The sequence below is a fragment of the Lacerta agilis genome, chromosome 3 (assembly GCF_009819535.1).
Source record: "Lacerta agilis isolate rLacAgi1 chromosome 3, rLacAgi1.pri, whole genome shotgun sequence".
In the NCBI taxonomy this organism is placed as follows: Eukaryota; Metazoa; Chordata; class Lepidosauria; order Squamata; family Lacertidae; genus Lacerta; species Lacerta agilis.
Window position 1 is genome coordinate 58,773,668 of NC_046314.1, and position 24,539 is coordinate 58,798,206.

The 24,539-nt window shown below is 43.5% G+C and overlaps 1 protein-coding gene across 1 annotated transcript; it reads left to right on the forward strand.

Moving 5' to 3' along the window:
• The first annotated feature begins 1,105 nt into the window (after positions 1-1,105).
• TNFAIP3 (TNF alpha induced protein 3) lies at positions 1,106-24,539 on the forward strand. The gene is made up of 9 exons (XM_033143871.1): positions 1,106-1,571; positions 7,140-7,452; positions 15,044-15,234; positions 16,193-16,340; positions 16,802-16,972; positions 17,768-17,948; positions 18,844-19,772; positions 21,354-21,583; positions 22,372-24,539. Exons 2-9 carry the CDS (start codon positions 7,155-7,157, stop codon positions 22,654-22,656), a joined length of 2,433 nt encoding a protein of 810 aa, XP_032999762.1. The 5' UTR covers positions 1,106-1,571; positions 7,140-7,154; the 3' UTR covers positions 22,657-24,539.

Genomic DNA, 24,539 nt, shown 5'->3' on the forward strand with positions numbered 1-24,539 from the left:
TCCTGGCTATACTGAGTGGCAATTGTGATGAACACTTTAATAGGCCAAAGGACCAGGTTTGCTTGCCAATACAGTAGTGTACATTTCTTTGCTTCCTTTTTAAAGGCTCACTGCCCTGTGTTTACAACTGTTCTGGCTTTTAAAATAAAACTCAAGCTGCCTTTAAAACATGCTGCCGTTCTGTTACTTTAATCTTGAAAATATATAAAGAACGGGTCCTTGAATCTTGCAGTGAATCTTGTACTCAGATATCTCTTTCACTGCCAAGAAAAAAATACAAATAAAAATCCCTAATGCTACCATTCTGAGAGCTCTGAAATGTGCAAACGTGGCTGTGGTGCAGTAGCAGCATAAATGTACGCTTTATTTGGGTAACTATTGCCAGGATAGTCTTGTGGCACCTTAGAGTAATGAATTTATTATAGCATAAACTTTCACCAGAGTCCACCATTTCATCAGATGCCTAAGTGTGTATATGCAACACATGCAATTTGAGGAGGGTGTTTAAAAGTGTGATAAGGAAATTAAATGCATCCTCGGTGCCTGCTCTTTTTTGCATTTCTTTTTCTTCTGACTTCACCCTTCTAAATTCCATTTGCTTATTCAGGATTATCACTTCATGCATCTCACTAAGTGGACTGTGGCTCACAAATTTATCAGGTTCTAAGTTGTGATTTGTGATATGTGTGTGTGTGTGTGTGTGTTATACAGTATGCAATATATCATACATACACCCTATTGGAATACCTAAGAACAGAACGCTTCATTATTAATATTACTTTGGCTGTGTGAATGCAATTTCGGGTCAAGAAAAATACGAAGAAAGCTGGGACGAGGGGGATGGGGGAGAAATTTAAAAAGATTAAAATACTGAATGGAAGTAATAATAATAATAATAAAAGATTGACGCGGGTAGGAGGGGAAGCCCAAGGTGATTCATGCGGGAGAATCCCAGCCTGAGAAACGCAAAAGAAAAAAAAAGGGGCGGAGGAATTGCGAAGGTCATCCGTGCGCGTGCGCTGACAGAGATGCCGGCAGGGGAGGAAGTCACGTGCTTGTACGTGCTCCTCCTCAGGCGTCGCTTGCTCTCAGGGCGCCCCCTGGAGGGGCTCTGCCTGCAGCGCGCCGGGTCGCTTCCCTTCGCCCTGGAAGCAGCTGTTGTTCTGGCAGGCAGGCAAGCAGGCAGCTGGTGTCACATGTCGGAAAGTCCCTCAGCCGTGGAAATCCCCGCATCCACACTCTGTGTGTGTGTGTTTTGCTCCACATAGTAAAACAGCGGAAAGAAAGAACCACACACAGACAGCAGGAGGCGGCGGCGAAAGAGCAAAACAACAACTGTAGCAGCAACAGCAGCAGGAGGGCGAGGGGGCGGCTAACAAAGGCGCCTGTGGACCAGCCACCATCCTCGGACCAGGCCAGCAGAGATCCCGAGGCTTCTTCGCGGGGAAAAGGACGGGATTCATGGCTCCACCGAGCCGCATCGCTCCAAGTCCGGCTCGTTTGTGCTGAGAAGGATTTACTGGCGGAGTCATTCGAGGGTCGCTGCCTCCCCCCAGCCCCCAGCTCGCCGAGTAAGTCGTTTGTCCTGTGTTGTTGTTGTTGTTTCGCTGTGGGGGCTGCTTTGCAGTTTGTGGGGTTGCTCGCGGGGTCGGTGAGGACGACGAGCCAGCCTGGGGTGGGGGGGGGTCTATTTTTGCTTGCATTTATGGAGATGCTGCTGGAGAGATGCGCATCTCTTTTCCCCCCACCCCGATTCTCCGCCATCCTGGGTTGCGTTTCTGTTTAATGCGAAATGTGTACCGGTATAGCATCCAAAAGAGAAGGAGTTCTTAGTTAGTTTGCTCCAGTTAGGCGCAAACAGCGAGCAGGTTAATTCTGAGGATGCTTCGGTAGTTTCGGTTATTGCTTGTGTGTTTCCATTTAAAAAAAAATGCTGTAGAGTTTCCCGAGAAGACGGATTGGTGGTTAAACTACTCTGTAAATTGTAGTTCTGTGAGGGGGATAGAGGGGGGTCTCTTAACAACTGACTGTTTAAAGTGGTATCCTAGCGTTTTTCTCATTGTGTAATCTACACAAGCTCAGTGACTTTATTACTTTACCTATTCTAGAAGTTCAATACTGGAAAAAAAACTTCTGGGCTTGAACCCTGGCACAAGTATGCCCTTGCAACAAGTGCTAAATGCATTCAAGTAATACTTGTTTGTTGCATAAAGTTACATAACTGCACGACAGCTCATACAAACAGTTATGAAATATGTATTATTTCCCATTTTTTAAAGCAAAGACTTGCATAAGCTATTTGGACACTGCAGTATGTGCATTTTCGAAGTAAAACCATTAGCTATTTAATTCTAATGGTTATTTATTACACCACTAAAAAGGGACATTGAGGAAGAACAGAGCATCATTCATACTAATCCAGATTTTTTTGTAACATCTCCAGGCTGTAATCCTAAACATACTTACAAGGGAATCGCCAAATTATTTGTGTGGGAAACATGCATAAGATTGCAGTTTCAGGATTTTTGTTCATTATTTTGGTTATTTAAAGCAATAACCAACCCCCCTCACTTGAGCAAATTATTTTTAGCACCTTCCAAGAGGGCCTGCATTCGTGAATCTCCAAACTTTAGATAAAGAGAGTGGAACTTTCAACCCAGATACAGACCGGACCCTGCACTAGTTAGTCCTACCTAATGAACGGTGTGAATGGTTCCCCAGCCTTGGGTGTTAGGGATGCCTTTTCACTTTCATATCAAGTACTGGACGTGGAGCATAGTACTTTTCCATAACTGTGTTTGAAAATGCTTGTAGGTGGTCAGACATTGATTGTCCTGAGGAATGTATATTGTCAGGACATAGATTATGAGACCATTTTTTCTCCTAGCTCACTGTTGTCTATGTGTGCTGTTCTACATTAACTGGCAGCTTCTCTTCAGGGTTTCAGCCATTTTTCCCAACCCTGCCTGGAGATGCCAATCCCTGCGTGGGACTTCTTGCATGTAAAACATTTGCTGTCCCATTGACATTCAGCTGTTTCCAGGAGTGCCCCAAGAAATTTGCAAGACACGGGACTTGTAGTCACATCTGAATATTCCAACATTACAAAGATATGCATTCACTTTACTACACACCCTTAAACTGCCATCCAAGACACACTTAAGTGAACATAAGTCACATTGATATCAGTGGAACTTGCTTCCAGATAAACTTGCATGGATTCGTACTGCAAGATACAAAGTTAGAACTGAAAAGCAGTCTCCTCCTGCATGATGCATTTGAGAAAATAATACCCAAATAATGGGGTCAATACCTTGTCTGTATGTAGAATGTATGTGACCACTTTCTCAACACCTTGCATAATTTTATACATCTCTATCATGCCCCTATTACTCACCTTTTCTGTATATAGTACTAAAAAAAGCCCCCAAATGTAGGCATTTAGGACTTTGCCCGTGAGTATAATGCTTGTGGCTAGAACTGTAGACATTTGAGACAGTTCAGTGCAAGGATGTAACAGCTTGGGGATACCGGTATCTTACAGGATGTGGGATACAACTGGCTGGTGAGTGAGGGATACAGCGACAATCTGGTTGCAACATATGACACTCCATTGATCTTCAAGTTTGATTCAGCTGATCTGACCATGTGAAAAATGAACACAATGTTTTAGCTGCAGTTCATTCATTTTCAGCTTTGTATTATGTTGTTGTGCCCATAATTTAGGCTTAAGGTGCCGTTTAGCTTCTAGCTTTCATATCTTTGTTTCTAACACTGCTTTCAGACAACCTCAAGGTCCACTGTAGGAGTCAGCAGAAAAATATACAGTATAATTCTCTAGTGGACTTGCTTAATAAAAACCACTGCGAGCCTCTGCAGTAAATGCTTTTTTGTTTTTACACTGTGGACCCTAGCAATGAAGTATTGACCGGTGCATCAAAAACTGAACGTGCTCCCTCTCAAAATGACATTGGCCCTTTTCACATTTATTGTACCTGCTTGTACCTGCAAGGTTTTTGTTTTTCCTCAGCATATGCATGATGTTGCCCTTATCAAAATTCCATTCCATATCCCCTCTCCCAATTTAATGTGGATTTATTGTTTCCATACTTAGTTTTTGTTTGTTTTACTTGTGATTTTCCACAGAAACATAAAATCCAGATAAATGGGGAAATAATGTAGGGTGGTGTTTCGATGAGGATAATGTGGGGACACTGCACAAAGCCGGCATTTATGAGTTGCACAGTAAACTGCCCAGCTGTATAACATTTTGCCTGCTTGTTTCACATTACTTTGTGGGCACCAAGACCTGTGAGGGTTGGGTTGTTGTTTTATGGCTTCCGGAGGCTCCAGTCCTATGCAGCTTTTGTTTGGTTTATTGGTTTCTTCCATGGAACTCAGTGTCTTCCGCAGAGTTACTGGGCAGCCTGACCAGGCACAATCTTGCTTAAACTGGATTTTGCAATCCTGGCTTTTGATCCAGTGGACACCTTTGCTAATGTAGGAACGGGAGACGCCATTTTAGCCAATTCCTCTTTCCCACTTTCACCACCACTGGAAGGAAGTCTCATTGAAATCAGTGGACCTACTCCTCAGCAAATATGTGCAGCATAACTTCAAAATGGGCAGATGTGCTCCAATCCATAGCACATGTTGCACTAAGGAGGAGAACAGCTGTTGGCAGAATAGGAATGTTAATTAGTGTTCTAATTGAGCTTAACAAATTGGATAGTCTATTATTACTTAATACTGGAAACAACCAGTGCTTGTCCTAAGCATCCCTTACTGATGTCATCATCCTTTACACATACAAACTTTACCAGGGACACCACTGACTCAAAATTGTCCTTTTGTGTTAAGTACTTGCAGGATCACATCTTTCATTTGAACATGTTAACTGCATACACATCTGTTCACTTCTACAATTCAAAATGCACAGAGAAATGTAATGTGTGCTTGTAGCTCACGGAGTCTAAATGTGCATAGGATTCCTGGACAAAAAGTCTCGTGGAAAGGGAGCTAGCACTGGCATTATAGTTATGGGGCAGGATGTGGATTTGATCATACTTACAGTAGGCCCCCTAAAATCAGTGGTTAGTCTGCTGTCAGTGGGTTTACTCTTTAGTATGATTGAATCTGGATCAAACCCAACCTATGGGTTACTGATGCTTTTCCTATTTTTTTTAATTAATAGCTTATTGGCCACATTTATTCAGAAGAAAGTCACATTTATCTTATTTTCTTCCAGGTGACTTTGGATTAGTAGTTTGCACAGTTCTTCACTATTTTTCCATTTTAGGGCAGGTACTGTCCATCTTCAGTTGCCTTCTATCCCATTATCCTTAAGACCTTGCTTTGAATTACATGCTTTTCTTTAAAGTAAAAAAAGCAACTTTTCACCATTTCTAAGTAATGCTGTTCTGAGTTGGTGGGGTGTGTGTGTGTTAGGCTGTATATCTGGGTCCCTTCTAGTTCCTGAATCCAGGGGGATAAAATTCCTGGAATAGCCAGATTCTTTGTGAGTTAATAGCCCCATAAGTATGGGTCGATAGGGTAACAAAGTGGTTTTGTGCCAGAGGGCAAAAGTGTGGGTTCCCCTCCCTCGCCAAGCTGTTGGTGAGAAGGACAAGGGCCAGACGTATGTGTGAGAGAGCAGAGCTAGAAGTAGGCTGCAGGCAGAAGCTTGGGGTGTGTGTGGAGAGGTGCCTACTTTCTACAGTACTTGAATCCAACGCTGTGGCTATGGAAGAAGAAAGACCTTCAGGGGTGTTAATGCTGTGAACCCCTCCATTGTAGGCTTAGTTTGTATTTATGTGTAATAAACCATATATAATAAAGACACCACAGTCTCCACTGTCCCTCATTCCAAGGAAATGGAAGCCGGGATAAGCACTTGGAACCCATGGAATCTCGCACTGCTTGGAGAATGGGGTGGTGTGCAGCAATACATTTTGCTAAGTTTTTAGTAGCAAAAATGCTTTTGTTGTTGTGTTAAGCTTTGCACGCTTGGAGAATAAATAAATAAAAGTTCCAGAACCTAGAGAAAGAGGAGAAATGAGGGAGACAGTGAAAACGCAACCTTTTAGGTGCATTCTTTGTTGTGCAGTCTTGAGTGCTACTGTTGAGAGCAAATGCAAGGCCAATTTAATACAAGTTCTCACTGTTCCTTTATCATTGGCCTATTAGACTAAATAAGTAGCCTGAATGAGGAACTTGCTTATTTATTTAAAATATTTCTTAACTACCTTTCATCAGAAGATTCTAGGGCAGTGTGGAAAAGTGTGAATTAGAATTATTCACATGTCATATGAAAACAGTATTAAAGAAAAACAACAACCACAGAGAGGACAAAATAGAAGACAGGCTAAAAACAAAAAACTGAGGAACAAAGAAGACAATTTAGACTAAAATAATCCATATTGCCTATGCAATGCTCCAAAACTGAAGACTGAACATTTTTTAAGGTTATTTGAACCAGTTACTCAAAATACTAGGTGGATATTTCCCTACTTCTCTAAACTATGACATGTTGCCTAAATAAGTTTGTTGTGTGTGGGGTTTCATGGTGTATATTGTAAGACTGTTCAAGAAGCCAACCTATGCCATGTGCTACAAGCAAAGCTCCCCCACTCCCCGAAAAAAATCCAGCAGAAAAAACCCAGAAGCACTAGTTAGTTTGATCATAAGGGGAATATGGAATGGAGAAACAGACAGGGGGGATTCTGAGCTAAGAGGAAATTCTGCTGTCATCTCAATAGATTTACAGTTGAGTAATCCAGGCTCTCCAGTTCTGCACCCTTGGGCACACCGCAGTTCACTAGCTCTAGAATTAACAAAGGGCACTCCTTCGATGCAGATTTCATTTTCAGTAGCAGGTGCCTGTTTGCTTAGAATTTCGGATAAATCAGTAGGAAATGTGAGTGGTAATTTTAAGACATCCATACCAAAGAAGCTTCTCATTGTTCCTGATGCACTTGTGTCACAGAAGCTATTGAGGCTGAACTTCCTGGTTTAATGTAATTTATGAAAAAAGTCTGTGTTTTGTGCCGAATTTGGGGTAGGGAGGGGAAGGAGGATTTAATGATATATTTTTTTTAAAAAAAAAACCCTTCTTTTACAAGTGTTGTTTCCTCTTTTAGGTTTCTTCTTGCAAAATGGCTGGCTCGCAAATCATTCCTCAAGCTTTATACTTGAGCAACATGCTGAAAGCTGTGAAGATAAGGGAGAGAATGCCTGAAGACCTTGTCAAGTGCACCAACGGAATAATCCAGCATTTTAAGACTATGCATAGATACACCATAGAGATGTTCAGAATGTGTCAATTCTGCCTACAGTTCCAGGAGATTCTTCAAAAGGCCCTTATTGACCAAGCAACTCAAACCTCACTAGAACGTCAGAAGAAACTGAACTGGTGTCGAGAAGTTAAAAAACTTGTGCCCCTGAAGACAAACGGTAAGCTAGGGTTATTTTCTCCTTGTTCTGGCAGGACAGAAATAGCATTTGCTTCATTTGTTACCTTAATGGACCTTGAGTGTGCCTAGTTCAAATTGCATTTAAAATTAAATTATGAAGGGGCTGTTTTTCTCTTCTTTTAAGTGAAATGGTTGCCTAATGTCAAACTAGTGCATAGATGTATGTTACGTTAACTTCATGGACTTATGTACTATTGCCGTCAAGAACCTTTCTGGCTCACAGGCAGCACGTGCTGCCGAATGTGAACAAAAAGACACTGATCTGGATTGTGTGTATTTCAATGAAACTTACAAAGAGGATATACAGACGACTGGAACATCCTCTTTATGCATTTCCTCCACTTGTTAAAACAAAATAAAATTAAAAAATTCCTTCCAGTAGCACCTTAGAGACCAACTAAGTTTGTTCTTGGTATGAGCTTTTGTGTGCATGCACACTTCTTCAGATACACATTCTTCAGATGCACACGAAAGCTCATACCAAGAACAAACTTAGTTGATCTCTAAGGTGTTACTGGAAGGAATTTTTAAATTTTATTTTGTTTTGACTATGGCAGACGAACACGGCTACCTACCTGTAATCCTCCACTTGTTGTTTATGACACTTCCTTTTACCCTCCAGAGTTGCTCTCATTGAACCAGGAACTGGAATCAATTGGCTCTTAGTGTTACTTTTTATCCATGCAACTATCAGATGTATATCAGGTTACATATTTGTGAAACCTTTCTTCCAAGTTACTCAGGACATGGTGCATGGGGAATAATTCATTTTGGAGGGTTTTTAAAAAACTATATATTTGGGGCCTAATTTCAGAAAAAAATTCAAGTCAGTTTGAGAGCCAGTGAGTGGCCCACCCACACTTTATCAATTTAAAGGTAACTCTAAATTACTCCATGTGGTAGAAAGTATTGTTTGATACACATTCACACAGTTGGGTCACTATATTGTTGCCTTGTGCTTGTGCGGAGTAAATTGCTATTTTTGTATGGTGAGCCACTCCATGCAAACCATTGGCCTTGTGATATAAGAATGCAAATATTCATGTATGTCTGTATTGGTTAAGATATCCTGATTTCAGTTATCTTGAAGGCTATAAAGGCAGGGTATACATTTTCAACACAATTAAAGAGACAGTGAAACCAGTTTCATGTGCCCTATGAATGTAGCCCTCAAGGCATGGACTGCCTTCTGCAGGGCATTGGGTCATTACATGCTTCTTGCCCAATCAGGTATTAAATTAATGCTTGGATTGATGACAAAGACTCTGTCTCCAGAATCCTGATTAGTGCCTTCTTTATACCTGACCTGTTAGGACTTCCGTATAATAATAATTACAGATCAGGGCACTGACAAATCTCTTCGCTGGTGGTCCCCACCACTTCAGTGGGTTCCAAGCTCATTTCTAAACTAGGGCCCTGTTTCCAACGTAATAAATAAATCCAATGTGATGTCTGAAGCAGCAATTAGCACAACTCTGTGCGAAGACATGAGTTAGGTGAACATCTGGAATGCCCAAGCACAAGTTGCTGCTTCAGATATGACATCAGTAGCGTGGAAAGAGGATGTACGTCGCTCACACATCCCCTTTTTGACACTTCCTGTAATGTCTAGAGCCACCAACAGCTTTCATTACATCTCCTGAATTCTCCTCATTGTACAAGTTGTTCTATCTAAATTAATATGGGCTAAATGTTGCTAGGCAAGAGGAAGTGGTATAATGAGGTGTCCTCTCGAGCAGTTTTGCTCCCTCCTACCTGGACAGTGCAGTGTGGCAGCAAGGTCAGGCTATACAGGTGCACCAGCAAAGCCAATCTAGTGCTCCTGCTGCTGCATGCACACAGCCCTGTGCCATCCAGGTAAGCAGCAGCAACACAACCATATGGAGGGCAGCTCCACAGCATCTCCTGTTACGAGGACTAAAATAAAACTTAACACATATGCACCCGGAAAATGAGAGTGATAACACCTGTGCATTCTTTTTATTTAATTTGCCAGATTTATAAACCATCCTTCAGTACACAGTAATCCCTGGACAGATTTCAACATATATGATATCTACATCATAAAATACAAATATTTGATATGCTTAATTGGGAGAAATGGTAGGATAGAAATTTAGTTAGATAATTATAGTAGAATTACTATAAAATCATATCAAGTGAAAGGGCAGAGGAGCAACACAAGACATTGAGACCAATTAAAATCAAAACCTCTCAGTTCATTCAAAAGCTTAAGAGAGTAAGTGTTAAATCTCAAATGGTGGATCTGGACCTCTCACTGGACTGTGGGAGTTTTAGGAGTGGGTCACTTGGGGCCCTTCCAGACTATTGCTGTTTTTGTGTGGGATTCCGTCACATCCCAGCACAACAAACCCACTTCCCCAAAAGACTGAACTTTATGATAAGGACAGTGACAGGAAAATGCACTGGAACATGTGGGGCGACACTTGCTTTGACGCAGTGTCGTCTAGTCTCCCCACAAATAAATCAGAGTGATTGGTCATCTGCATCCATATTGGAATTGTTTTTAGATGATTTAATTGTTTTATTATTCCTGTGTTTGCCACGTGTGATGCTTTGTGAGGAAGGGTGGGATATAAATTTACTCATTTATTAAATGAATAAATTTATTGAACATCATCTAATCTTCGGCAAATATATCAGGATGAATGCTGGGTAAACAAGTAGTCTGCGAGCACCCATGTTGTCCCTATGGATGCTTCACTTGCATCCAAAGAAAGGCAAACATCTTTGCATAGGCTGTCTTATTTAAAAGAAGAGAAGTCGCTGTTCTATACTGGTATTCCTCTACTGTACTTTCCCTCTCTGAGAGATCCTTTCACTGGAGCCCTGAAAGAGAGTTTCAGGTTTCTGAGCACATATTAAAACCTGGACTACACTTGCTTATCTCTAATGTGTGTGTATATTCTGTTCTGATCATGTGAGCTATTGAACTGTTGCATTTTCTTTCAGTGGCCTGGCTTGCACAGCGCAGTAAGCCAAACTATGGCTTCTGCAATGTGTTGGGTAGTTTTGCTCTTTCTTTCTTGTGGGTAATCTCTCTCTTCCTTCATGAGCTGTAGCCAATAAAAGGACCAGGTGTTAACTGCTGTTACCTTCTCCCCAGGAGCCCACACATCCACACGCAATGTGTGAACACAGCCAGTGTGTTAAACTACACACTTACTAAATGAGAGTGTAACAGTAGTAAAAGATGTTCTACTTTGCATCACTTCAAAGTAGAGAAGTAGAGAGAAGGACTTGGGTTTGTTTGTTTTTTAAACCCAACTACAGTACTGGACTTTTAAGAATGGATCCTGGAAAGCACAGAACCATATGGGTTTGTAATTTTGTCGGGTGGTTGGGGAACAGTTCCAGTCCCAATCTTTTCCCCACCTCCACCACAACTTAAAGGAACGCCCTATTCAGCCCCTCCCCCAAGAATAAAGAAGGAAATTTGCAAAATAAAACAACCCGATCCATCTCCTTTGCACATGCATGCAGCTTTGTGAGCATGGAATGGATCTCGACAGGCATTCTGCTGAGTCCTGTCCCTCCTGTGCTTCCCATCAGAAGCCTGGATGAAACCTCACAGTCACGTGAAGTTTCATGGGTGGGCATGTTACACAGAAGGCCTTGAGCTAAGGGCTCTGTAGACTGATATAGACGGGACCTCTGTCATGCACACAAAGGGTTCTCTCCACATGGGAGGAGGTGGTTTGTGCCCTAAATAAATAGTAAAATAACTAATAAGAAAAGAAATAGCAGTTTCATCATAGCCAACAGCATTGCATTTGGTCGTTCTTACAGTCATAGATCCATTTGTAGGGAATGTAGCTCTGTGCCCATATTGAGACCCAAGAAATAAATGCACCTGTTATTTCATCACAAATAATTTTACCAAAAGTGTAGAAAGATTGCTTACAGTTCTGGGAATTTGATTTCAAACATGACATGCATTTGAGGATATATTAGAAAGGGACACACTTGTTGATTTTATTGTATTTTTAATGTAAAAGATTGGAGGAAACATCTCATTTTAAAAAGATTCCAACATCTACTGACTAGCAATTTCGCTTCTCTAATGAATAGGCATTCCAACTTACCCTAGCCACGCCTACTTGGAAAGTCCACTGCGTACTTCACAGTTCAAATGTCTCTTCATCGGAACAAGAAGTACAATAGCTGTTACTCAACTACTAGTCAAATAGCTTAACACTGGGGAATTCCAAATGCTTAGGGAATTTTGAACTGGCGGTTCAGTGTGCAGAACTGAAAGCAAGCGCACACAAGGAAAAAAACCCTCTTATCTTTGCTCTAGATTTTGCAAAGGGAAATTCTTTACAGGATGCAATAATTGTCCTACTTGTATGCCATATTTTTTTAATGCTCGGTAAAGCCAGAAGACAAGACTATAAATCAGCCTTGCAAGCATTTTTTTTACCCTTGCATTTAATATCTATTTTTGTTTGTTTTAAATATGATTATGCAAAGACAAGCCAGCTTTGTGAGTTGTGTTAGATAATTCTGTTTAAAGCAGAAAAAGAAAAGAGTAGTAGTAAGTGAGGACCTACCCCTTTATAAGAAATGCTTCTGTTTTAGTACACAGGTGGGCAGAAGGTGTATATGCCACATAGCTCTGTCCTGCACCCCCTGCCTGCTTCCCTCACCAGTGTTCAAATAATATTGCCGGTCAGGTTGAAGGAGCTGCCAGTCTGGTTGGCTTCTGTACATGGAATGGGGTGAGATGTCAGGTTGTATCTAACTAAGTTTCTCTCAGAGTAGACCCATCAAAATTAATAGAAACAAGGTAGTCATGCCCATTTATTTCAGTGGTTCTACTCTGAGATGGACTAACATTCGGATACAACTCACCATCTTGTCTTTTTCCTTTTGTCTGGCAGCAGAATACCTTGGGACTGGTCCTGATTTTGGTAGAGCGGAGGAAAGGATCCTGCTCTAACAAACCAAAAAAGAGCACCTAGTCAGGACCGTGAAACTGGGATTTGGTTGGGGTACTGTTTACTTAGGCCTTTGGTGCCATTTTTCAAAATGGAATGGAACGTTGGTGTAACCACGGTAAAAACAAGTGTCTCTTTAAAAACCAGGCAAGGGATCCTTTCTGTTGCTTGACACTCCCGTCATTCTCCTGACATTCTTCTGTCCCAAAACATTCATAAATCTGTCGCTGCTGCTTTTAGTGGAAGAGTTTGTCTTTCCAACAATTTGATTTCAGATATTTGTGGTTTTTTGGTGGGGAGAAGGTAGAACTGCAAGGGTAAAATGGTTCTCCCCACTGCAACCCCTTTAAGGGAGGCAGTCTGCAGCACAATCTCAACCTTTCCTAGCCAATTGGCTGCAGGATCCATCCTCCTTTTCTGGGCCAAGAATGAAAGGAAGGGATACTGATTTTTCAACAAAGATCATTTCCTCCTTCCGCCCTAAAGTGCAAAGTTTAAAGCACTGTGCTTTACTGTAGTTCCTCTCTCTAAAGCAGAGTTTTTCAACCTTTTTGAGTCCACTGCTCCCTTAACCAACTACATTCTTTCTATGGCGCCCCTGTGGGGCTCAGCAGCCCAGTTATGTCACCCCTTGCCTGCAGAATTGGCAGCCCCTCACCCTTTTTCAAACACCCTCCCTTGTGGAGTGTTCTCTCAGCCTCCTCTCCTCTTCCCTCTTCTTGGGAGGCCTCCGGACAGCTGTTGCTGCCACCCCTGCCCCAAAGAGAGGTGCCTCCTCACACTGCCCCCCAGGGGCCTGGAAAGAAGATGCCCCCTGCCTTACTGGCCCAATGGAGGCTGGCCAAAGGTGAACTTGACGCCAGCACCTTACCTTGGGAGGCAGCAGCGGGAGCAGTGGGCACCACCAGACCTGGATGGCGGAAAGGCTCCCCTTCCACACTGGCAGGCTCCCAGGCAGGCCTTGCACACACAGCAAGCACAAGAAAGGCCAGCTCAGTGCCTGCCTGCCCGGCCTTCCACTTGTCCATCCATTCCCAACAGCAAGGGCTCGTGGATCAGCTGGCTGGACTCCCTCACCCACTGGCTTGCTTGCTCCAAGGCCACCTCAGCTCTTGGCAACCAGCACCCTCTGGCCAGCCCCAGAGGCACCAGGAGCTTGTAGCCAGGGCTGCTGCAACAAACAGCTCTGCAACCCTTTGGGAGGCAGAAACACAAAGGGGCATCAGAGGAGGGAGGGAGGGAAGGAAAGAGGGACAGAGGCCAGTGTTGCCTGTGACACCCTTGGCCGCCATTCAAGGCATCAGGATGCCATGGCACACTGGTTGAAGACCACTGCTCTAAAGCAATCCCAGCAACTTTTTCCTCGATGAGAGCGTTCTGCCACTAAGCCCATGTCTGGAAACAATTGGCTGGAGTAATCTGTGCCTAGAAAGTTCACACAGTGCTGCATGCATTACTATATTTTTGTGAGAATTCTCCATGAGTGCCAGAAACTTGTATGTTTTACACAACCCAACTAACCACATTCATAGTAAAACAATTTCTTATAAATCCACTTTCTCTTTTGCTTCTCAATTTTCTGTAGCTTGTCTAGGAAGGAAAAGGCTGTGCCCATAAAACCTAGTGCTGATAGTGTTGACTTATGTCAGCTCTGAACACTTTATACAGAATGGTGCCTTTTCAGCAAAAAATAAAGTAAAATCAGCAATTGAACTGAGTATTTTTAGTCTGTACTTCACCTTAAACAAGTGTAAACGGCAATTGGAATAGGGAAATCTCCTCTAGCTGTATCATTAATTAAATGGACTTTCTTAAGCTTTGAAGTTTTAGTCAAAGCTCTAAAATCCTTTCACCCTTGAATACTAGCTATTGGGAAGTGGTTGAAAATTAAACTCATAGAGCGTGATTCACATGCACAAATGGGAACTGTGCACGGAAAGTTGCTTGAGTTTATTTTTATATTGACATTTTTATAGGATGAATAGTTTCATCTGCATTTTATATTCAGTCACTTCTCCATTGAGCGGCAGATTGTCAACTTTTTCATTCATACCAGCTGTCCACACTATATAAACACTGTTTTGGCTCTCTCTCTGTGTGTCTTAAGGATCAAAGCTGTTCTGCCAACCTGCATAGAATTCCTTCAACACCAACAAGATTTCTGCACAGAAAGGCAGAACATTGGATCTGTTCTTGTTTTCTGCATGTAGCATAATCCCATTGGAGTTGCACATTCAGAATTATCGTCACACACACACACACACACACAATGTCGACTCTACAATACTTGGTGGGGGAATGCTGGATTAGAAAAATACAGCTATTTGTCAGTGTTCAGCTTACTCAGACTGGGAGCAGGAGAACAGACTACCCCATACCCCCCAAGATTCAGAGGATACTAAGCCAAAGTAAAAATAGATTGCTTGAGGGGAGATTTCTAAGAAACGTTAATTGCTTCTCCAAAGCGTTACTGGTTTGTGCAGAACCAGAGATTTTATTTTTAACGAACTTGAAATATGTATGCTGTCCATTATGTTTTGTACTTTTATTTTTATTTATTTATTTGTGTTTGCATGTATAAAACAACTAACCCTTTTTATTTCTCTGTAGGGGATGGGAATTGCCTGATGCATGCTGCATCCCAGTACATGTGGGGCGTCCAAGATGTCGACCTAGTCCTGAGAAAAACATTGTTTAGTGCACTCAGGGAAGTGGACACACGCAACTTTAAACTACGCTGGCAACGAGAAACACTGAAATCGCAGGAATTTGTGGCAACAGGACTCTGCTATGACACCAGGGTATGTTGGACTTATTTATGTAGCGAATAATGTTTCAAAACTTGGTATGGTTGGGTAGATCGTGACTTCCTGTGTATAATTACACAGGATGGGAGGCAATTATGGCAGTGAGCTTAAGAAAGTAAAATTGCAGGGCTGCCAACTAGTTAAAACATTTTAGTTCATTAAGTTTACTGGATTTCCCAATTTATTAACGAAGAGTTTCACTACTGTGGAGTTTCCAACACAAGTAACCTCCTCAGAGATGGGTTATTTCCATGGACCACCCACATCTCCAAAAGTTGGCATGTCTCTGCTCTTCCTGTTATGAAGAGGCGCTGCTACCACCCAAGCAAAACAAAAAACACACATCCTGCTTTTTAGAAACATACAGCTAGACATAGACTTCCTATCCAAGAATCTACGTCATGTGGGTGCCTCTGCTCTTGCTTCTTTCTACAGGAACATGCTGGTTGAAGGGATAAATTATCCTCTCCATTAGTTGCTAGCCCAAGTAGACTAGTCTTCTCAAACCTGGAAACAGCCAATAGTAACTCACATGTTAAGATGAAACTGCCTCTTGACACTGCTGTCACAGCTGCTTATTTAGATGTGGTGGTGGTGAGAGTGGAGTGGTGCAACACAGTTGCATTGGTGCCTCCAACTCACAGAAGTATCAAGAAAATAAGATTCAAGCAACCGCGTTGTTTCACAGTCCTCAAGTTGCAGGCTTGCAAGTAACCACTTGCCTGCTAGGCAAGAGAGCATTTGTAAATCGGAAGAGAGAATGCAACATCAAATCAACTGCAGCCATGCCCTTAATTAGTTAGTGTTTCAGGTTCTATACATCTGGAATGCATATTGTATGAATTAACTTTCTCGGTATTCGGATAAGGAAAAATAATTGGCATGCAAGGCCTCCCAGCTTGCATGATAGTAACCCAAAGCTAAATAGATGTATTTTCTTTTTCTCCATTAGAATTGGGAGGACGAATGGGAGAACCTCATCAAAATGGCATCTGCAGAAACATCAGTCGCCCACAGAGGCCTTCAGTATAACTCATTGGAAGAAATCCACATATTTGTCCTTGTTAACATCCTACGGCGCCCAATCATAGTTGTTGCAGGTAGGAATGTGTCTTCTGCTTTCGAAGTACTGGCGATCCAATTTTAGTGTGGAACACCCACGCTTCTATGAAGAGCATTCGGAAGGTGTTTCAGTGTCATGGAAGTGGAGGTGGGCAACCAATAATGTGAAGAACACCTGTTCATGGCGATTGTTTCCTGGAAATTTCTACATTTCTACAAATTATCCTCTGAAAGAGGCAATTGCCATCACCCCCGGGTTAACAGCATCTACAACTTAAAACAAAAAACTGTTTATGACACAAAAAGTTTTGGTGACCTCACTTATGAAAGCGATTTAGGGTTTGGGTTTATTTGTTCTTACATCAGCTTTAATATTTCCTCACAATGAGTTATTGATATTCTTCTGATAGTTTCGAAATTAAAATGGAAATGGTTCCCTTGCTCTGTTGCTGACAAGAGTCATGTTTAACTTAACCTTGCTTTTCTTTTCCTGAAACAGATAAAATGCTTAGAAGCTTGCAGTCAGGTTCAAGCTTCTCCCCTTTGAATGTTGGCGGAATTTACTTGCCTCTCCACTGGCCAGCAGAAGAGTGTTATCGATACCCCATCATCCTGGCCTATGACAGTATGCATTTCACCCCTCTGGTTGTTTTGAAAGAGAGTGGCCCAGGTAGGTCTCAGGCATTACCGGTATATTATGTTCTGCGCTGGTGTTTCCCTGTTTCTTCTCTTAAAACCAACAGCAAATCCATTTTGATCTCTCTCGTGCTGTTATACATCAGATGCAGTCTGGGAGTCACTCTTGCTCTCCAGACCACCCCTCTGGGAATTGCTTCCTCTTCTGCATTGTGTGTGTGTGTGTGTGTGTGAGAGAGAGAGAGAGAGAGAGAGCGCAATGCAATTCTGCAGACTCTGTCCACTACAGTGGTACCTTGGTTGTTGAACTTAATCCATTCCGGGACTCCGTTCGACTTCCGAAACGGTTTGAAAACCAAGGCGGGGCTTCTGCTTGGTTGCAGGAGCTTCCTGCATTCAATCGGAAGCCGCGGAAGCCACGTCGGAAGTTCGGCTTCCAAAAAACATTTGCAAACCGGAACACTTGCTTCCAGGTTTGCGGCTTTCCGGAGCCGATTTGTTCAGGAGCCAAGCCATTCGACAACCAAGGTTCCACTGTATTGGCACATAGTCCCCAACAGATTACCCCCAAGGTAATGCAGCCTTCAATGGGAGGGGGGAATTATCCACTCCTTTTGTATAGGAAATCCTTCGTTTGGGCAATTTATTCACCTTGAAGTAGCTCATAACTTTTGCTCTTTTATAATACCAATCAATTTCCATAACTACCTCTCTGGATGGTTGTTTTTGGTTATCAGCCTTAGGGTTTTTAATATTGCTCACTGCTGTGTTGTGCCTGTCTTTTCCCATTTAATTCACAACAATCCTCTTCCCCCCCCCCTTTCCATAGAGATCCGGGCAGTTCCATTGGTCAGCTGTGAAAGAGGCAGGTTTGAAGACTTGAAGGTGCACTTTCTAACAGATTCTGAAGAAAGGGAGAAAGAAAAGCTGCTAAGAGATTACCTGATGGTGATAGAAATTCCCGTGCAAGGCTGGGATTCTGGGACAACACATCTCATTAACGCTGCAAAGTGAGTCTTCATCTTCTCACTGTCCAGCACTTAACTTGATAACATATATTCTTAAATTGGCAATGTATTCAGCCTCTCACTTTCAGATGCCCTTTTCAAAGGGTGCATTCTCTGCTTTTACTGTGTCATTTAATCCCGGACAATTAAGAGATGTCTAAAATAACAAAAAAACAACAACATTCAGGCTGGCTCTTACAGAACTAATAAAGGTCCTAGCAACTTCTGTTAGAAAACCGGTAAATAAATTTTCAGAGAAGGGCTTCAATTTGCGCAACAGGGATTCCCTCACCCTACCGCTGTGCTCCCCAAAATTGGCTTGGGGGAGGGGGTCAAGAGACACAAAAAAAAAAAACTATGCCCAGGAAGGTGGAAGGGGAAATCATTCCATCTGGCAAGCTGATATTCTTGGACAGATGGAACATTTGTAAAAGCACAGTGTAGAATTCCACTGAGAATAGTTGTCAGTCATATCTGAGAGTCAAGTTCTTTCCCCCTTAATGGGGAAGACATCCGACACTGCATAGGGAGAGAAGGAGAGCCAATTTTAAAGAAACTACAGCTTGCTTGTTCTCTTTCAGCCTAGCCCAGTCCTGTAACTAGGACTGAGATGGTGTCTCTTTATCTTGCTAAAAGAGACATTAAAGACCATTGTCAGCTTCTCCTTTTCCATATGTTTGGGACCCTCTATTCTATTCACACCCTTCTTCCTTCTTTCAAATTCCCCACCTTGCTTCATAAGTGTAGGCTGTGCTGCTTTCCATTATGCACTCTTGCTGATGTAGGATGGCAGCTCTTCCTGCTTCCGCAGTGTTATTATGTCATCCCAGACTGTATAAAGTTTGCTGCCTTTCCCCCACCTGGTGATACCAATTCCTTTGTCTCTTTTGCCTTGAAGGTTGGATGAAGGAAACTTGCCCAAAGAGATTAACCTAGTGGAAGATTACTTCCAGCTGGTGCAGCACGAATACAAGAAGTGGCAAGAAAATGCTCGGCCCGCTGGGAGGGAACCGGGTCAGAGGAACCAGGTGGAGCTGAACTTGCCCCAGCTGTCGCTCGTGGAAGCAAAATGCGAGACTCCCAACTGCCCTTTCTACATGTCCGTGAGCACCCAGCCTTACTGCCATGAGTGCTTTGAGCAGAAGCAGCGAGGGAGCAAAGCGAGGAGGCAGAACCTCCGGATGGGGTCTGAGAAGCCCCGGACAAGTAAATCCAGCTCACCTAAGAGCGAACACCGCGAGCCTGCCACACGGACATCCGAAGAACTAGTGTCAGGGCCTCGCTCTGCACCCCCCACAGCCCCGAGCCTTTTTCTGTACAGCGAAACCACTGCCATGAAGTGCAGGACTCCCGGCTGCCCTTTCACCCTGAACGTGCAATACAACGGGCTCTGCGAACGCTGCTACAACAACACTGCAGAGCTCAGCCCTTGCAACAGCCCAGGCGAGCAGAGGCCGCCGGACCAGGTGACCTGCATGTTCTGCCTCAAGGGCGCCAATAGGACCTTTAATGGCATGTGCAGCTCTTGCTTCAAAAGGACGAGAGACCATTTGTCAAGTGCCAGCAACTCAGGTGTCGCACCTTCAGGCCACCAGAGGTCCACATCGGACCCCACCCATCTGTCACAGAGCCTCCTTCAGCAGTCCTGCCACACGGCAAGCGGCAGCAGCGCAACAGAGCTGCCACCGCCACGCCCTCCGCCCCAGAGACCAGAAGAGTGGAAGCAGGGAAGCAGGAAGTGCAGGAAGCCCGGCTGCAGCTTTTTCGGGACTCCTCAAAACGAAGGCTTTTGCACACTGTGCTATTTTGAGTACCGGGAAAACAAAGGTGAGCGTAAAGGAATGTGCTTCTCTTCTCCATCACCGTTACAGAGATTTGGGCTGGCGGGGAGAGGGGGTGTTTGCGAGCGGTGGAACTGAAGTTGCTCCTGTTCAGTCTCAGGTTGCAAGGAGATGTAAGATGCAAACAGGACGAAGCAGTGAGATGAAGTGTAATTCTGAAGCGTCAGTAATGCTGAACTGCAAGATGGAATGCAAGCCTGCAGCGGAAAAGCTCAGCTTACTTCCAGCTGCATTAGTCACTTATAATATTGAGGAATTCCAGTGCACTTTTCATGTTTTGCTGAAGTAGGCAGAACAGCAACCTAACTTCAAGGGTTTGCTGTATTGGGGATGCATTTGGTTACCAGGGCAGGTCCCCAGAAAGGTCCCCAGATTCCTTTCTGAAATCCTGTTAGAGATTCAATTTAAAAGTTCACTATAGGGTGTGGGTGGAAACACGATAGAACAAATTTGATAGTTTCCTAAGCAGTTCTCCAATATGGCAAAATGTACATGCTCACTGAACAAACCATTTAAACTGCATTGGAAAAATTGTCCAGTCCGGATTGGGGTGGGGGGGCATGTTAGGGTTAAAGAGGAGAAAATTCTAGCCATAGACCACAGGGCTTTTAATCATATGAGGGCAGCTGAATAACTTGCTTGAAGTCAGAATGTGGGGTCACTCTAGCTCAATATTATCTTATCTGGTTTGGCAGAGGCTCTCCGGGTTTTCAAATAGGGGTCAATTGGGGGATCTTCAGATTCCAGGGATTGTTCCTGGGGTGTTTTGCAGGCAATGCATATGCTGTAACACTGAGTGTTTTAAAAATGAATCCACACAGTTCATTTTTACAGTTGCCATTTGTTCTCTGCGTCCAGCTGCTGTGTGGCATGCAGAAATTCAGACAGTCCTTCTTTCCCCTTGCCGTATCCCAGTGCTAAAAGGCACACCTGCTGAAAATTGCTCCATGTTACAGGGGGGCCCTGCAAAACAAGAATGCATCCTTGCTAGTATATTTCAAAAGGGACCATTTTAAGCCTCTATAGTTCATGTAACATTGCATTCAGTAATAGCCAAGTGATGGGTAAGATGGAGCACAGACAACAGTCCCTTTTCCCGCTCTGTGTTTTCAAAGTTTGATCGCCGAAGTCACAGCTCAGTGGCAGATGTTGATCATTGGGACTGGTGGGGCAGAAAGCGGCAAGCCTAACAGTAGGTGGAGGCAGAGCTAATGAGAGGCAGAGCAAGCTACTTCTAGTTTTGCCTCCATGCCATCCCTTCTGAGTTCTATAGTGGCAGTACCAGGACAGAGGAGGTGGAAGCTGACAGCCAGGGCCACACCCTGGCAGGTTGGGGCTGGCTGTGACTGACTGAGATTGGTGGGTCAGTACCCTGTTCACCCTAATGGACCAGTCATCATTCTTCAGTGGGTCACAGGTTCATTCCCTGGCATCTCCAGGTAGGGCTGGGAATGTCCCCCGTCTGAAATTCTGGAGACCTACTGCCAATCACTGTAGACAAGACTGAGCAAGATGGCTGCATCCTGCATCCCTAAGTGACCACTTTCTTCCTTTGCTCTCATCATAGACGCTTCAGTGCCCCATCACAGAAGGTCTCAGCGGGCTTCTCCTGCCTCAGGGCACTCGGGAGTCACAGCTGCAGTGTACCAGAACACTGTTTCCTGCCTGGGTCGAGAGTGTGGCACAATTGGGAGCACAATGCTCGAGGGCTACTGCCAGAAATGCTTTATAAAAGCACAGAGCAAGCGGCTGCGTGAAGCCAGAAGAACCGAAGACCAGCTAGTGAGACAATCAGAGGTCAGTCAACATAACGAAATCTTTCTCCCTGATTTAACTTTGTGCCTTTCTTCCTAGAAAAGTCTTTTATGAGCCCATTTTAAGAAGAAGGAAAAATACACTCCCATTATCATCCCTTTATGTTAGTAGTTTATTGCCTAGGATTGTGGAGATGATGGATACAGGCCCGTGAATAACAATTAAAAAATTAAAACTTGCGTTTATTATCTAACCAAAAAAATGCTACATCCAAAGCATATAGAGGAACAGGGGGTTATTTCTGTAGCTGTTCTCAGAAGTGTTAACTCCTGTTGATATTAACATCCCCGAAATTACCCTGCTGCTGGTGCTGCTCTGTCACAATACAGTGGAATGGAAAATGTACATAATCTGTATTGTGTGTGAGAGAGAGGTGAGTGGGAGAGGGAGAGAGAAATCTGGCCTGTACCAAAACTGGAAAACCTGAGTTTTTAGATTAGCCTAACACCAAACTCTTTTAGAAGACCTACCCCAAATCACAGGGCGTCCTGCCCTCTTCCTGTAAGCCACAGTGATCCACCTGCCACAGTGATCCACTCGGCAAGCCACTTCTCATGCCGCCTGTGTCAGTGTCTTATCCAGGGTGCTTGCAACAGAAGCAGCATGATTGTTTTCTAACTTAAAAAGCACACCACTGCTTGTTTTCATTTTGGTTTTCACCTTTGGGAACTTCTGGTCAATAATGTGACATGAATAAAAGTAACTAAAGCTCAGATAAAGGCTGTGACTGTTACAATTAGACCTGACAATGTTCTTCTTTTTTTTTTTAGCGAACAGGACAACACAGAGATTTACGCCAGACATTCCCAAGCTCTCAGAAGCGCAAGTGTGCCACAGCTTCTTGTAGGAACAACTTAGCTTCCAGGAACGGGGAACTGTGTCCGGAGTGCCTACACATTGGTCAGCAGGCCCAGTTGGGGGGACCTCGGGGGGACCCTCCAGCAGCTGAACTCCCCAAGGAGCGCTGCCGAGCCCCAGCCTGCGACCACTATGGCAATAACAAGTGCAACGGCTACTGCAACGAGTGCTACCAGTTCAAGCAGATCTATGGCTAGCAAGAGAGAATAAATGCCGGCTTTTACCTTGTGAAAGGAAAATGGTGCTAACCTCCAAAACACTCAACCCAGTCTCATTCACAGTCTGTGGAAAAAGTACACGTGACTTTGTGGGGAAAACAATAAGCTGAATTGTACATGTACACGTACACCTGCTTGTGCGTGTACTTACAAATGCATATTGTGGCACAAAGAACAATATGCTCTCCAGAATTCTGTATCCTGGGTCAGAAACACAGTTTGCAGATGCAGGATGCTTATGCCGAATACTTGAAAACAAACTCCTTTCTCAGTACTCTTGACTTTGTTCTATGCTAATACGCAACCATAAGAAATGAATAAAGACTGTGTTTCTTGCACCCCTCTTTCTGCTGATACTTCTCTTGCACACTGTCTGAATATGAAGCGTTCAAAATCTAAGGAAACCTGCCTGAGATGAAGAGTTTCCTGCACTGCAACTACCACACAACTTGGGGCTTGTTGTCCTTGAAAATGCTGAACAGAGTCTGCTGGAAGCCGTGAATGAAACAAGGTTATTAGCAAGTCATAGTAGAAGCCTTGATAGTTTCGCTTAAAAACTAAGAAACTGGTTGTATTCTTTCTCACTTTGTTCTTAACCAGAGTTTCATGGGTGTAAAACAGCAGTCATCCTCAACAACTTGGCCACTGTTTCTCCATTTCATAATCTGTGTTTGCTTGTTTGCTTCTAACCCTGCTGTCATAATTTAGAAATATGGAAGGCAGTTGGGTACGCATCTCTTCCAATATGAAAAGTTCACCTAAATACATACTGTTCATACATACTTGCTGCCATAGGACAGGGCTTAGGCTGGAATCATAACGAAAGCATAATGAAGATGCCCAAGGGTGCAATCCTAACCCCACTTACCTGGCAGCAAGTCCCACTGAATTTCTTCAAACATGCTTCCAGTAGGACATGGTTGGGGTTGTTTTGTTAGGCACATTAAGACCCTGTGCTCGATGCAAACTGTGGCTGGCATCTGTCTGTCTTGGGGGACAATGCAAGAGGGTGCCTACAGTGGTGAAGTTAAAACAGTGGAGGAGCTGCAGTGCCTGCTGTGACCAGTGTATGTCCCGCCCTGTGTTGTTCTCTGCCAAACAGAACATACCAGGGGCCCACTTAGCCGCTTGCTCCACTTGCCTGGTAGTGGATTTTAGATCCAAATGGGAGCCAAGCCGTCCCAATCTCTACAGAACCAAGTGGGAAATGAGGCTTTAATTGAGCTCCTGCATACTCATATGGAGCAGGGACTGGCAGGAGAGCTGGGCTCAGCCCTTCCCTTTTCTCCTTACCTGATTGCTGCTGCAAAGGACCTGTGAGTGAATCCCATCTAAAGGGAATGAATGGAGTGCAGTTTGGAAAGTGCTGCTTCTGCAGAAACCCCGTTTATTTCCATAGTGTTTGGGATCAGCTTTTCAATCGGAGAACTTCTCCTTGCCGTTATCACGAAGCCACTATCAGATCTGCACGAGTTAGGCACTAAATAAATTGGCACCTGAAGCCCCACAGTCTAGAACGTCCTTTCTTTCCCCACCTGGCCTGATGAGTCTCTTGCTTCTGCTGTGCTGCTTGTGCTTCTACTTTCGTATATACTGTAATCCTTCCATAGCTCTCTCTTCTCCAGACCCATTTCCTGTGAAAATCCTACGCTCTGTTTTGTAAACTTTGTTAAATGTGAAGACGTGTTAAAAATATTTATATTATGTATTTCAGAAGTGTAATTTTTAAATTTGCACAGTTATGTTTTTAAGTATGGTTACTTTTTTTATTTCATTTTACCTCCAAAGCTGCGCAAGTGTATAACTGTCGGAGGGGGCAGGAGGGATAGAATCCAGTGGTAAAAATAAATTATTTAAGGATT

Excerpts from the sequence above, each read along its gene's own strand:
- TNFAIP3 (XM_033143871.1), top strand. The coding sequence starts at position 7,155 with ATGGCTGGCTCGCAAATCATTCCTCAAGCTTTATACTTGAGCAACATG. Across the intron at positions 15,235-16,192 it reads GACTCTGCTATGACACCAGG|AATTGGGAGGACGAATGGGA; the intron begins GTATGTTGGACT and ends TTTCTCCATTAG. Across the intron at positions 16,973-17,767 it reads TTTGAAAGAGAGTGGCCCAG|AGATCCGGGCAGTTCCATTG; the intron begins GTAGGTCTCAGG and ends CCCTTTCCATAG.